The sequence below is a fragment of the Ovis canadensis genome, chromosome 1 (genome assembly GCF_042477335.2).
Source record: "Ovis canadensis isolate MfBH-ARS-UI-01 breed Bighorn chromosome 1, ARS-UI_OviCan_v2, whole genome shotgun sequence".
NCBI classification, from domain to species: domain Eukaryota; kingdom Metazoa; phylum Chordata; class Mammalia; order Artiodactyla; family Bovidae; genus Ovis; species Ovis canadensis.
In genome coordinates, this window is record NC_091245.1 from 249,656,248 (window position 1) to 249,671,862 (window position 15,615).

A 15,615-nucleotide genomic window follows, 5' to 3' on the forward strand; every position below is an offset into this window, starting at 1 on the left:
GATTATTTTTCTCTTATTGTCTTGACACTTCTGTTGAAAACCAATTGCCCACACATGTAAAGGCTTATTTCTAGATTCTCAGTTTTATTCCATTGATCTATATGTCTGACCTTATGCCAACAATACTGTCCTGATTACTGTAGATTTGTAGTAAGTTTTGAAATCAGGAAATGTGATTTTTTTTTGAGATTATTTAACTGTTACAAGTATATTGCATTTCCATATACATTATAAGATCATACTGTCATTTTCAGCAATGACCAGCCTAAATTTTGATAGGAATGACATTGAATCTGTAAATCAATTTAGGGAGCAGTGCCATCTTAACAATATTAAGTCTTCTGATCCATGAAGTTGATAAGTATTTCTATTTATTTAGTTAGTTAAGTTGCTCAGTCGTGTCCAACTCTTTGTGACCCCATGGACTGCAGCCCACCAGGCTCCTCCATCCATGGGATTCTCCAGGCAAGAATACTGGAGTGGGTTGCCATTACCTTCTCCAGGGGGCTATTTAAGTCTTTTTCAATTTCTTTCAACAATGTTTTATAATTTTTAGTTTGCAAAACTTGTAGTTAACTTTTAAAAAATGTCTTCCTAAGTCTTTGCGACTCGTGGACTGTAGCCCACCAAGCTCCTCCATCCATGGGACTCTACAGGCAAGAATACTGGAGTGGGTTGCCATTTCCTTCCCCAAGTATTTTATTCCTTTTAATGCTATTCTGAAAGGAATTTTTTTTTTAATTTCATGTTTGTTCATTGCTAGTATATAGAAACATAACTAAATTTATATATTGATCATGTATCCTGTAATCTTACAGAACCCATTTATTTGTTGTAATAGTAATTTTTATAGATGCCTTAAGATTTTTCTCTCTACAACAGCAGGTCATCTGTAGATAGAATTTTACTTCTTCTTTCCAATCTAATCTCAGTGCCTTTTCTTTTTCTTACCTAATTGCCCTAGCTAGGTCAACATCAAATAGCCATGGGGAGATATCTATATCCTTGTCTTGTTCCTAACCTTTGGGGTAAAGAAGCCAGTCTTTCACCATTAAATATGATGCTAGTTGTGGGAAGTAGTTTTTTAGAAGAACATGTAAAGCTTACTTACCCACTTTTTTTTATTTAAGAGCTGTGTACCAGGCATTATGGTAGAATACATTGGTTACGTGTCAGTTCAGTCAGTTCAGTTGCTCAGTTGTGTGCAACTCTTTGCGACCCCATGAATTGCAGCACGCCAGGCCTCCCTGTCCATCACCAGCTCCCAGAGTTCACTCAGACTCACGTCCATTGAGTCGGTGATGCCATCCAGCCATCTCATCCTCTGTCATCCCCTTCTCCTCCTGCCCCCAATCCCTCCCAGCATCAGAGTCTTTTCCAATGAGTCAACTCTTTGCATGAGGTGGCCAAAGTACCGGAGTTTCAGCTTTGGCATCATTCCTTCCAAAGAACACCCAGGGCTGATCTCCTTTAGAATGGACTGGTTGGATCTCCTTGCAGTCCAAGGGACTTTCAAGAGTCAACACCACAGTTCAAAAGCATCAATTCTTCAGTGCTCAGCTTTCTTCACAGTCCAACTCTCACATCCATACATGACCACTAGTCTAGTCCGCCTTGACCAGACGGACCTTTGTTGGCAAAGTAATGTCTCTGCTTTTCAATATGCTGTCTAGGTTGGTCAAAACTTTCCTTCCAAGGAGTAAGTGTCCTTTAATTTCATGGCTGCAGTCACCATCTGCAGTGATTTTGGAGCCCAGAAAAATAAAGTGTGACACTGTTTCCACTGTTTCCCCATCTATTTGCCATGAAGTGATGGGACCAGATGTCATAATCTTCATTTTCTAAATGTTGAGCTTTAAGTCAACTTTTTCACTCTCCTCTTTCACTTTCATCAAGAGGCTTTTTAGCTCCTCTTCACTTTCTGCCATAAGGGTGGTGTCATCTGCATATCTGAGGTTATTGATATTTCTCCCAGCAATCTTGATTCCAGCTTGTGCTTGTTCCAGCCCAGCGTTTCTCATGATGTACTCTGCATATAAGTTAAATAAGCAGGGTTACATGTAGGCAAAGGCAAATTCTCTGAAAGAGGAAGTATAGCATTTTCTGAAATAGTAGTAATGTGTTTAGTAAAGTATTATGATTAGCTTCTCATCCTTCAGTTACCCTTCACCTAAGTGTTGACTTTAATGAGAATTCTTTTTATAAAATTAACACTGTATTATCATATTTGTTTCCATTTTAGTGTCTTAAAGACTTTTCTACATGATCCTCTTGTGGAATGGAGTAAACCAGTGAAAGGGCATTCCAAAGCAGCACTGAATGAAACAGGGGAAGTTGTCAATGAAAAGGTTAGTAGAAGGTGTAGCTTGATATGAACTGATATTGTATTTCTCTGCAAATGGAAACTGATTCTAAATACTGTCAGTGACCACTTAATACTCTGAAATCTAGTTCTCCATGTAGTATGACAATGCCATTAAGTTTTCTTGTCATTACTAATGTTAACACTATTATCCTTCATGTAATAAGGAGTTCAAGATATGTCTGTTTAATCGTAACAGTTCACAATTATGATAAAGAGCAGTTAAAACATGAACACAAATTGCCTGAATTTATAGAGCAGCAGGTCTCAGCTTCAATATGTAGAAATCACTCTACTAACACAGTAGTCCCTTTTCCCTGGGTTTCCATTGGAGATAGGTTCCAGGACCCCCTTGGAGTGGATACCAAAATCCCAGATTGCTCAAATCCCTTATATAAAATGACATGGCATTGTATATAACCTGTGTATATCATCCCATATACTTTAAATCATCTCTAGATTACTTATAATACCTAGTACAAAGTAAATACCATGTAAAATAGTTATAAATATAGTGTAAATGCTATGTAAATAGTTGCTGGTATATGGCAAATTCAAGTTTTCTGTTTTGGAACTTTCTGGAATTGTTTTTCCCTGAATTTTTTCAGTCCACTGTTGGTTGACTCATTGGCTGCAGTGAGCTGACTATATTGGTTGAAGACTCAAATTTTCCAGATAGCTGTTTTAAATAAGTTAGAATAGGTTGAGGATTGTTATTCTAATAACATCATTCTCACTTTTGCATTCTGATATGCTGTCTTGATTGAGAGAAATGTGTAGGATTCCAGGTGCTCATGTAGAACTCCCATTTGCATATACTAATGGAAAATATTAGGCATCAGAGTATTATTGCTATTCCTAGAATATTAATATTCAAATGTTTATGTCCTAAACACTTTCTAGGGTAGATTTTTAAAAAATTATTTTTCTAGACTTCTAATGTGGAAGAGATTCTTGATATTTTACTTAGTCCTGAAAAACTTCCACGCAGTTGATGTTAGGTCTACACTGCAAGTTTTAAGATCAGTATCTCAAGTTATATTTGTTTCTTCTCTCTTTTGTCTGTATTTGCTCTTACAAAAGGGGTAAGGGTCAGTAAAATGGCATTAATATTTGTTAAATAACAGAAAGTCAGTAATTCCAGTTTATAAACATACATCCACATATCTTTGGGACCTTAGTTCTTACGATCTTCCATTTCTTTTTAGGCCAAGACTCATGTTCTTGACATCGAGCAGCGACTGCAAGGTGTAATCAAGACCCGAAATAGAGTGACAGGGCTGCCATTATCTATCGAAGGACACGTGCATTACCTTATACAAGAAGCTACTGATGAAAACTTGCTATGCCAGATGTACCTTGGTTGGACCCCATATATGTAAAATAGAATTACTTTAAACAATATGTTAATAATCTAAATTTAATGCATTTGGTGCATTAATCTGTGGTTGTATCTATTCAATTCCAAAGTACAACATATGTTTATATTCTCAGAGTAACTGGTATTTCTCTCTGATTGTTAATAATATTTAAAATAATATATATTATGAAATAAAGTTTTCTTAATATATACTGTGTATTATAACTGGAGAAATGGAATATTGTATGTTTTTATGCTTTAAAAAGATATTTGCAAAAAACAAGCCAGCCTAATTTCATTTCACAATTTTCACTGATTGTAAGTGCTAGCATAAGGATTCATTTGAACAAAAAAATTATATTGAATAAATACTCTTTATGTTAACACTGTGCTATATTTGTGCACAAAGCTAACAATAGTTGCCCTGCCATCTGGGAATTGTCTAGTAAGAGAGATGTACAACATGAACAGCACATTATTAAGTTCACTTAGTAAAACTCTCTTTTTTTTGGTATGGTTGAAAATATGATAGGGAGAGAAAAGTTAGCCAATTAGCATGAATATGAAAACTATATAAATATTCTGCAATTTTAAAGATGCTACCATACTAAAAGTGTGCCAGAATGCAGAATCCTGTAGTTTGAGGGGAAAGCAGTACGTAACATTTCATGAGGTTTTAAAATCTAAACAGTTTTAATAATAAATTTGGGGGTATGTTTTATTACAGAAGATTTAAAATAATTGATAGTAATTACAAAGCAATGAGATTATATGCAAATAAATGGAAAACTTTTTATAACAGGTAATTTCGCTTAAGTTCACCTTACAGAATTCTGCCTTTTGTACAGTTTAAGTGTGATGGGGGTAACCCAAGAGGTATAAATGTGAAAACTAAACATATACTTTCCTATTCAAGGAAAGTCATAATGTAAACAGTTGTAGAGTAAGCTGGATGGAGGGGTGTTAGGAAATTATTTTAAGCAAGTAATCTGGAAAAAGAAAGTTTTGAAAAGAAACTGTGGTAACCTCGAAAAATTTCCACTCACAAAGTAAACCAAATAAATCATCAGACCTTTATAAATTCGTGTTGAAAACCACTGAGATTTGTAATCCCAGGAGACAGAAACAGCCAGGATTCTTACAGTCGTCTCATGGGGTTTCCACACCACTTCCAAATCCACTGATAGAGCACGGCTCCATCAACTGACATTTTCAGAATTGAATTTCACACGCGCATTCAAATACGCCTTGGGTTTCCTCCGTGTAACCCACCAGGAAGCTCGGCGGCGGGCCTTTCGGCTGGGACTAGAGCCCCGCCCCGGGGATGCGGCCTCGGAGCCGGCCGCTCTAGGCCCGGCGGCCGCTCTCTATGGTCGGGCGGGCGGTGTGTTGTCATCCGCGGAGCGACGGCCGGAGGCGGCTGCGTAGGCCCCGGCGGGGCGTTTGGTTTCTGTTGGGCTCTGACTGGAGTTAATATTGACGGCCGAAATGGGAGTCCCCAAGTTTTACCGATGGATCTCGGAGCGATATCCCTGCCTCAGCGAAGTGGTGAAGGAGCATCAGGTGGGTGACCACGGGGGCAGCGGCCGAGAAGGCGGAGGAGCCGGGGCTCGGCGGCCTTCTCCACCCTAGCACCTGGGCTCCCAGCCGCCTCCTGCTGCTCGTCGTCAGCTGGCTGAGCGGCGAAGGGAGGGGAGCAGGACGTTTGAGGACACCCTGGTGATCTGAGTGGGAGCGAGCGCGCAGGTCGCCCTCCTGTGGGCAGAGCCGCGGGGATGCGGCGGTTCTGACAGCTCCTGCCGGGGCAGGGCCTACGTGACTCCGACATCAAGTCCGGGGGAGCAACGCTCTCGGGAGTGCTTCCCCTTCCTTCCCAGGAAGTTGCAGTTTCGTTTTTCTTTCTAGAGGTTTCGAAGCGGAGTGGATGTTCTCCTAGGGCCTCCCCCGGGTCCTCACCCAGAGCCTGCAGCAGACCCACCTACGAACATTACTACCGGCCTCAGCCGCTGAATACCCCTGTTTACTTCCTCTTATCTCGAGCTGCATCCCGCCCCACCCCCAACGCCTAGACTTTCTGACGTGGCTGATGGTTCATATTTATGATGCCTTTCTGTACATTTTTTTCTACTACCCCAAGAACCGTACCAATCCCCCGTTCCGAAAGAAATAAAAATATATTTGGACGGGACCAGGGCACTTATTTGAAGGCTTCATTGTGCGTGTATGTGTGCTAGAGAAAGGTGGGGGGAGAGGAAGAAGAGAAGGGGGGAGAACGGAGAGAGGAACAGATTGTAAGAGCAATAATACTTGTAATCGTCATATTCGGTATATAATGACCCCAGGGCAGAGTTTATGTGCACGTTTCAAAAATGTAGTTCATGTATTGGAACTGTGGCAAAAAATAGTAAGCCAGCAAACTCCGGGAGATAGTGAAGGACAGGAAAGCCTGGCGTGTTGCAGTAGACGGGCAAAGATTCCGACACGACTTAGCAACTGAACGACAACAGTATATTAGATAAACTAGAATTTGGGACTAGTGTTTGTTGCTTGTGTTTATTTAATGGTTTTGGTAGATCTCTTGTCCATTTTATATTTTACAGGGGAAAAATTATTTTTTAAATTTTTATAGCTAATTGACTTAGTTGTGATGATAGCATTGTTTAATATGAGGGGAAATAATCCAGTGAACACCATCATGCTGCTGCTGTTGCTGCTGCTAAATCACTTCAGTCGTGTCCGACTCTGTGCAACCCCGTAGACAGCAGCCCACCAGGCTCCCCGGGATTTTCCAGGCAAGAACACTGCAGTGGGTTCCCATTTCCTTCAATGCATGACAGTGAAAAGTGAAAGTGAAGTCCCTGAGTCCTGTCCGACTGTTAGCGACCCCATGGACGGCAGCCTACCAGGCTTCTCCGTCCATGGGATTTTCCAGGCAAGAGTATTGGAGTGGGGTGCCATTGCCTTCTCCGGAACACCGTCATGCTGTCTCTTAAATTATGGTTTATTCTTTTTAAAAAATACTAAAAGTGGGAAGGTAGGGTTAAACTTCCCGGAGGTATTCTTTGTTGTTGGAGTCCTATCAGATTTGGTATATGAGGAAAAGCTTACCAAAACTTGCAGAATGGTAGTTTGTCTTTAATTTATCTGAAACATAGTTTGAGTTAGGAAAACATTTCTTTCAGAGAAGAGGATGAAAATAGTGACAACTAACTTAGGTTTTTCCTGGATCCTTCACTCAACAAACATTTGAGTACCTGCCATGTATCAGTCTCTTTCTCTCTAAATTAAGACATTCAGACTAACTTGATAATACACAATCTGTTCAGTATTATTTTACCTCCCTACTCTTTGGCAAAGAATTTGGTTTGATGTAAGGATCTTGGATTTTCTCCATCTTGAGAAATTTTCTTGCTGAACAAAAATAATGGCTCTCAGGCAATTTTATGATATGAATCACTAATAATAGGTTTAAAACTTTGTTCATCAAAGTGATGTCTTTCAAAAAGCAATCACCAGCTACTCTCTCAAGCAGTACTTAAAAGATGGTAGTGCTAAGTAAGTCACAGTAGTTCAAAAGCTAGTCCTTGGGGGAAGGGATCGGATGGAGGAGTGGGTTCTAGTAAAATGATGGTAGTAATGACAGGGCATAGTTTTTGGTTTCTCTGAAAACTTATTTAAAAACAGATACTTATTTAGAAACAGATACTAGGTTGCAAAATTTAAATTGATAAAACAATTGCAAGAAAACCGTGGGACACAAGAATTCCAAGATAAAATAGGTGGGGACAGACTACCAATAACCTCTAGACCCTGTTGATATTGGCATCTCTGCAAGAGGAAAAGGAAAAAAATGGGGCAACATCTGATGAACCTGAGAAGAGAACTTCAGGGTATTTACTAACTCTCCAAGCCTATTAGTAGCAGTAGCTGTAACTGAAGGGTTTTAAAGGGCAAGAGCAAACTAACTCCTGTGAACCTTCAAAACTGACTTCCCAAGGCACCATTCTAAGGCACAGCCTACCCTAAAGAAAAACTGCCAGGAGTGAAATAAAATTTAATCAGGAAAGGGACAAGAGAGATAAGAGAAGAAAGTGAAGATAGAAGTCGGGAAGAATTACACAGTCGAGAAATCTTAGAAAACAAACCAAGCAAACCACCGTGTTTGTAATACTATCCCAAAGTAGCAGAAGAGGAAGCTTTAAAGTTTTCCTAAATGCATTGTTCTTCCAAAAGTTCAGGAAAAATTAAATTTACATAAAAATGAACAATAGAAAAATGTCAAGGGTGTATAGTATGCAAAGTTATGGGGGAAAGGGGAACAAAATAACATTTGTACAGACAATAACCCTGGTGGCCCTAGTGATGAAGAACCTGTCTGCCAGTGGAGACATTAGAGACCAGGTTCGATCACTGGGTTGGGAAAATCCCATGGAGGCGGACATGACAAACCACTCCAGTATTCTTACCTGGAGAATCCCATGGACAGAGGAGTCCGGAGGGCTACAGTCCTTAGGGTCGCTAAGAGTCAGAGACAACTGAAGCAACTTAGCGCACGCCCACACACACACACACACACACAATAAAAGCTTGCAATAAAGACATGCGCACAAAACAGATCAAAATTATAACCTATTTCAGAATGAGCTAAAAAGGCACTAAGAAAATGATATAAGGCATGAAAAACAACATATAATCAATTACAAAAATCCAAGAATAAGGTGACAGAACCTTATTAGAGAAAATTAGATGTAAATGAAAAAATCATGTCAGAAATGAAGCCTAGTAGCAAGGCAAAAGCAAATTAACCATAAGAAAAAAGATAGAAGGTAGAAATAAAAGAAAAATTTTAAAGATAAAAAAGATTCGAGTGAAAGTAGTGATAAATATAGTCAAAGAACACAATAGGCATTCTTGAAAAAGGAAATCAAAGCAAAATAATAGAAAAATATGAAAACTATAATTAAAACTTACCTGAAGTTAGAAAACAAATTGACACCATGTTGAAAGAATATACGATGTACCCAAGAATATTGACATCAAGACATGCTCTAGTATGTTCTAGTATAATTCATGGACTTTAAAAAGAAAAAGAGAAATAAGCTTTGTCACCTAGAAAAAAGAAACATATGACTTTTAAAGGAAAGGAAATTAGGTTCCCATCACAATTTTTCACAGTAGTGCTTTATGGATTAACATAAGGATACTATACTCACTTTTAAGTATAAGCTGATCAAGTATAGTTCATCAGGCACTCTATCAGATATAGTCCCTTATATCTATTTCCCATTTACACTGTATTATCGTAAGGGATTTGATTTAGGTCATACCTGAATGGTCTAGTGGTTTTCCCTACTTTCTTCAATTTAAGTCTGAATTTGGCAATAAGGATCTGAGCCACAGTCAGCTCCCAGTCTTGTTTTTGCTGACTGTATAGAGCTTCTCATCTTTGGCTGCAAAGAATATAATCAATCTGATTTTGGTGTTGACCATCTGGTGATGTCCATGTGTAGAGTCATCTCTTATGTTGTTGGAAGAGGATGTTTGCTATAACCAGTGCATTCTCTTGGCAGAATTCTATGAGTGTTTGCCCTGCTTCATTCTGTACTCCAAGGCCAAATACGCCTGTTACTCCAGGTGTTTCTTGACTTCCGACATTTTTCTTGGGTGTTAGTTCTAAAAGGTCTTGTAGGTCTTCATAGAACCGTTCCACTTCAGCTTCTTCAGCATCACTGGTCGGGGCATAGACTTGGATTACTGTGGTGGTCAATGGTTTGCCTTGGAAATGAACAGAGATCATACTGTCGTTTTTGAGATCGCATCCAAGTACTGCATTTTGGACTCTTGTTGACTATGAGGGCTACTCCATTTCTTCTAAGGGATTCTTGCCCACAGTAATAGATATGATGGTCATCTGAGTTAAATTCACCCATTCCAGTCCATTTTAGTTCGCTGATTCCTAAAATGTCAAAGTTTACTCTTGCCATCTCTTGCTTGACCACGTCCAATTTGCCTTGATTCATGGACCTAACATTCCAGGTTCCCATGCAATATTGCTCTTTACAGCATTGGACCTTGCTTCCATCACCAGTCACATCCACAACTGGGTGTTGTTTTTGCTTTGGCTCCGTCTCTTCTTTCTTTCTGGAGTTATTCCTCCTATGATTTCCAGTAGCATGTTGGGCACCTACCGACCTGGAGAGTTCATCTTTCAGTGTCATATCTTTTTGCCTTTTCATGCTGTTCATGGGGTTCTCAAGGCAAGAATACTGAAGTGGTTTGCCATTCCCTTCTCCGGGGACCACATTTTGTCAGAACTCTCCACCATGACCCATCTGTCTTGGGTGGCCCTATGTGGCATGGCTCATAGTTTCATTGAGTTAGACAAGGCTGTGGTTCATGTGATTGGATTGGTTAGTTTTCTGTGATTGTGGTTTCTGTCTGTCTGCTGTCTGATGTCTTCACTCAGCGCCTACCATCTTATTGGGGTTTTTCTGACCCTGGACGTGGGGTATCTGCTCACAGCCCCCGCTCCTGACCTTGGACATGGCGTAACTCCTCTCGGCTGCTCACTGCTCCAGCATCATGTGGCTGCCACCCACCACTCCTTACTGTCGAAGGAGGTTAGTGACATTGTATAGGAGAAGGAAAAAGAAATGCAAAAAGGCAAAATGGCTCTCTGAGGAGGCCTTACAAACAGCTGTGTAAAGAAGCGAAGCAAAAAACAAAGGAGAAAAGGAAAGTACCCATTTGAATGCAGAGTTCCAAAGAACAGCAAGGAGAGATAAGAAAGCCTTCCTCAATGATCAGTGCAAAGAAATAGAGGAAAACAATAGAATGAGAAAGACTAGAGATCTCTTCAAAAAAATTAGAGACACCAAGGGAACATTTCATGCAAACATGGGCTTGATAAAGGACAGAAATGGTATGGACCTAACAGAAGAAGAAGATATTAAGAAGAGGTGGCAAGAATACACAGAAGAATTGTACAAAAAAGATCTTCACGACCCAGATGATCACGATGGTGTGATCACTCACCTTGAGCCAGACTTCCTGGAATATGAAGTCAAGTGGTCCTTAGGAAGCATCACTACGAACAAAGCTAGTAGAGGTGATGGAATTCCATTTGAGCTATTCCAAATCCTGGAAGATGGTGCTGTGAAAGTGCTGCACTCAATATGCCAGCAAATTTGGAAAACTGGGCAGTGGCCACAGGACTGGAAAAGGTCACTTTTCATTCCAATCCCGAAGAAAGGCAATGCCAAAGAATGCTCAAAGTACCGCACAGTTGCACTCATCTCACATGCTAGTAAAGTAATGCTCAAAATTCCCCAAGCCAGACTTCAACAGCATGTGATCCAAGAACTTTCAGATGTTAATGCTGGATTTAGAAGAGGCAGAGGAACCAGAGATCCAATTGCCAACATCTGTTCGATCATAGAAAAAGCAAGAGTTCCAGAAAAACATCTATTTCTCCTTTATTGACTATGCCAAAGCCTTTTACTGTGTGGATCACAACAAACCGTGGGAAATTCTGAAAGAGATGGGAATACCAGACCACCTGACCTGCCTCCTGAGAAATCTGTATGCAAGTCAAGAAGCAACAGTTAGAAATGGACATGGACCAACAGACTGGTTCCAAACTGAAAAAGGAATCCTTCAAGGCTGTATATTGTCACCCTGCTTATTTAACTTATATACAGATTACATCATGAGAAATGCTGGACTGGATGAAGCACAAGTTGGAATCAAGATTGCCCAGTGAAATATCAATAACCTGAGAAACACATGACACCACCCTATGGCAGAGAGAGAAGAGGTACTAAAGAGCGTCTTGATGAAAGTGGAAGAGGAGAGTGAAAAAGCTGGCTTAAAACTCAGCATTCAGAAAACTAAGATCACGGCATCCGGTCCCATCACTTCATTGCAAATAGATGGGGGAACAATGGAAACATTGAGAGCCTACTTTTTTGGACTCCAGAATCACTGCAGATGGTGACTACATCCATGAAATTAAAAGACACTTCCTCTTCAGAAGAAAAGCTATAACCAACCTAGATGGCATATTAAATAGCAAAGCCATTACTTCGCCAACAAATGTCCATCTAGTCAAAGCTAGATGTACTAGCTAGACATTCCATTAGTCATGTATGGATGTGAGAGTTGGACCTTAAAGCTGAGCACTGAAGAATTGATGCTTTTGAACTGTGTTGTTGGAGAAGACTCTTGAGAGTCCCTTGCACTGCAAGATCAAACCAATCAATCCTAAAGGAAATGAGTCCTGAATATTCATTGGAAGACTGATGCTGAAGCTGAAACTCCAATACTTTGGCCACCTCATGCAAAGAACTGACTCCTTTGAAAAGACCGTGATGCTGGGAAAGATTGAAGGCGGGAGGAGAAGGGGACGATAGAGGATGAGATGGTTGAATGGCATCACTGACTTGATGGACATAAGTTCGAGCAAGCTCCGAGATTTGATGATGGACAGGGAAGCCTGGAGTGCTGCAGTCCATGGGGTCGCAAAGAGTGGAACACAACTGAGCGACTGAGCTGAACCGAGTAATTTACTTCCTTTAGTTTGTAGGATATATGTGTAAACAGGAAGGAATATGGCAACTGATGGTAAAGGTAACAGCCAAATCATATAGGACATTTTATGGCATTAAGAATTTGTAGTATAAGTTTGAAAAGGCAGCCACAGGATCAGATTATGCTTTAGAAAAGTGGCTGAACTGTAGTGTGAAAACTAGAAACAAGTAGTACAGATGGAAAACTGAAGGTTTGATGTAAGATGGGAAATCTGGGGATGGAGAAAAAGATGGGGTTGCCGAAGACAGTGAGCATGGGTAGGAAGGTGATATTCTGGGAACATTTAAGATGTTAAAAACAAAAAGAAATCTTTATGGCTAATTAGATATAGAGTAGAAGGAGAGGGGAAAGTATAAGATACTTTCTAACTTGCAGATGTAAGAACTCAGTATTGTGTCTGAGTAAAAGAGCAGGATTCTTCTGTGTGTGATCATTTTCTTCATCACATTGGCCTATGATTATCATTCTGTATCTTTCTTAATAATCTGAAACCTAAGGGAATTAAATTTTTTTAAAGGAAAATTACGTTTTTTTCAGTTTATAAAGGTGCTCATTATATAAAAGTTCATATAGTGCAGAAAAATGTGAAAGGTATCATATAGTCTCAGTCAGTGAAAGTTGCTCAGTTGTGTTGTACGTTTTGCGACCCATGGACTGTGGCCTGCCAGGCTTCTCTGTCCATGGAATTCTCCAGGCCAGAATACTGGAGTGGGTAGCCGTTGCCTTCTCCAGGGGATCTTCCCAACCCAGGGATCAAACACAGGTCTCCCGAATTGCAGGCTGATTATTTACAGTCTGGGCCCCCAGGGAAGACCAGTATATAGTCTAGAGGGAAGAAAAGAGCAAATGAGATTCATCATCCAGGATTAACCACCAGTAGCATCTTGTTTCGGAGAAGGCAATGGCACCCCACTCTAGTACACTTGCGTGGAAAATCCCATGGGTGGAGGAGCCTGGTGGGCTGCAGTCCATGGAGTCGCTAAGAGTCGAACACAGCTGAGCGACTTCACTTTCACTTTTCACTTTCATGCATTGGAGAAGGAAATGGCAACCCACTCCAGTGTTCTTGCCTGGAGAATCCCAGGGATGGGGGAGCCTGGTGGGCTGCCATCTATGGGGTCGCACAGAGTCGGACACAACTGAAGCGACTTAGCAGCAGCAGCATCTTGTTTCTATATCTTTCTAACTTTTCTATGCAGATACACATGTAGATAAGTATTTTCAAAACATGGAGAATAATTCACCCGTTTTGTAACCTGCTTTTGTCATTTAACCATATATATTGTGTTCATTGTGTGTGCATGCTCAGTTTGTCTGACTCTTTGAAACCCCATGGACTGTAACCCAGCAGGTTCCTCTGTCCATGGGATTCTCCAGGGAAGAATACTGGAGTTGGCTGCCATGCCTTCCTCCATGGGGTGTTCCCAACCCAGGGATCAAACCCACATCTCTTAGATCCCCTCATTGGCAGGGGGATTCTTTACTACTGCACCACCTGGGAATCATTTTGTACATTATCCCATGCCAAATATGAATAATAATATAACAATTTGTAATTGCTTTGTAATACTTGGTTGTGTTAATGTACCGTTATCAGTTTTCCTTATTATTAGGTTTTTTTTTCATTTTCTATCTTTTCTGGACATACTGCCGTGAATACTTTTGTAGTTACATCTTTGTGCACATTTCACATTTCTGATTATTTCTCAGAATAAATTTCTAATAGTAGAAATCCTGGGTCAACGATTGCACACCTCAGATTTTGATATATGTTTTCATATTCATTATACCAGTTTATATTACCATCCCAGACTGTTGTATGTAAATGCTACCTCTCTTTTCTGGCTCTGTGATTTTCCTCTAATGTAAATTGGGAATTTCTATCTTTTCTTTTAAGATTTTTAACCATAATTGAGAGAATGAATATGTGTTTAACCCAATGTTTGACACCTAATAAGTACTTAATAAATGCCAGCTCTTGCTTTTATTGACATGAAATACACATTTCTCCAAACCCTTACCTATACTGGGTAACATTAGTCTTTTGCTAACCTGATGGGAAAAATAATGTATCATATTAATTAGAACTTGGGTATGTTGAACATTTTTTCATATGATTTAGACTTTATGTTTCTTCCATTTTGAATTGCTTTGCATTTTCCATGCTTTTAACATATAATGTTTTTCTTCATATTTTAGGGTTGTTTTTTGTATATTAGAAGTATTGACTTTGTCCTAATTTGCAAGGATCTTCCTGCATTTTGTCATTTTTCAGCTGAGTTTGTTTATGACACTTTCTTGTTAACCCTACAAGATTTTTAAAATACATTTTCAGGTAGCCAACTTCATCATTTGTTTGATTTATGATTTCTGACTTTCCCCACCTGAAAACTACCAATATATTTGTATATCATTTTCTGATTTACATTTCTCACATTAAAATGTCTAATCCTTCTGACATTATTCTGTTATAAGTTGAATTACAGTTTTGTTTCCAAGTAGTTAGCTAGGTGCCCCATCCCTTTTTTTCACTGATTTGGAATGTCTCTTACATACTACATTTCTGTGTCCCCTTGGACTACAGCTAAGTTATTTGGTTCAGTTAAACTATTTTTTAATTTAAAATATCATTTAGGGCAGGTTTTCTGTCATTCAGTTCAGTTCAGTTCAGTCACTCACTCGTGTCCAACTCTTTGTGACCCCATGAATCGCAGCATGCCAGGCCTCCCTATCCATTACCAACTCCCGGAGTTCACCCAAACTCAAGTCCATCGAGTCGGTGATGCCATCCAGCCATCTCATCCTCTGTCGTCCCCTTTTCCTCATGCCCCAATCCCTCCCAGCATCAGAGTCTTTTCCAATGAGTCAACTCTTCACATGAGGTTGCCAAAGTATTGGAGTTTCAGCTTTAGCATCAGTCCTTCCAAAGAACAACCAGGACGGATCTCCTTCAGGATGGACTGGTTGGATCTCCTTGCAGTCCAAGGGACTCTCAAGAGTCTTCTCCAACACCACAGTTCAAAAGCATCAATTCTTCGGTGCTCAGCTTTCTTCACAGTCCAACTTTCACATCCATACATGACCACTGGAAAAACCATAGCCCTGAAAGACGGACCTTTGTTAACAAAGTCTCTGCTTTTGAATATGCTGTCTAGGTTGGGCATAACTTTCCTTCCAAGCAGTAAGCGTCATTTAATTTCATGGCTGCAGTCACCATCTGCAGTGATTTTGGAGCCCAGAAAAATGAAGTCTGACACTGTTTCCACTGTTTCCCCATCGATTTCCCATAAAGTGATGGGACCAG

At 40.0% G+C, this 15,615-nt stretch overlaps 2 protein-coding genes and 1 long non-coding RNA gene across 10 annotated transcripts in view; 2 read left to right on the plus strand and 1 right to left on the minus strand.

Annotated features, from left to right (window-relative positions):
* ATR (ATR serine/threonine kinase) overlaps positions 1 to 3,897 on the plus strand; it is a 111,393-nt gene extending 107,496 nt beyond the window's left edge. Inside the window, exons 46-47 of the mRNA XM_069563429.1 lie at positions 2,243 to 2,348; positions 3,571 to 3,897. Coding sequence (XP_069419530.1) covers positions 2,243 to 2,348; positions 3,571 to 3,744 — 280 coding nt within the window. The 3' untranslated portion in view covers positions 3,745 to 3,897. The remainder of the gene's footprint in view (positions 1 to 2,242; positions 2,349 to 3,570) is intronic.
* On the minus strand, positions 1,104 to 5,766 carry LOC138425791 (uncharacterized). The gene is made up of 2 exons (XR_011251405.1): positions 4,795 to 5,766; positions 1,104 to 2,029 (listed from the first exon to the last, which is right to left on the minus strand). It is a non-coding gene; the product is annotated as an uncharacterized lncRNA (long non-coding RNA).
* The window catches only part of XRN1 (5'-3' exoribonuclease 1), a 116,167-nt gene continuing 105,390 nt past the window's right edge, over positions 4,839 to 15,615 (plus strand). For 6 of the 8 annotated variants that reach the window (XR_011251238.1, XR_011251239.1, XR_011251236.1 and 3 more), the window contains exon 1: positions 4,839 to 5,285. Coding sequence is in view for 5 of the 8 variants with exons in the window: in XM_069563442.1 (XP_069419543.1) it covers positions 5,211 to 5,285 (75 nt within the window). In the remaining 3 variants the exon portion in view is untranslated. The remainder of the gene's footprint in view (positions 5,286 to 15,615) is intronic. The other 2 variants (XM_069563479.1, XM_069563487.1) reach the window with 1 other exon arrangement.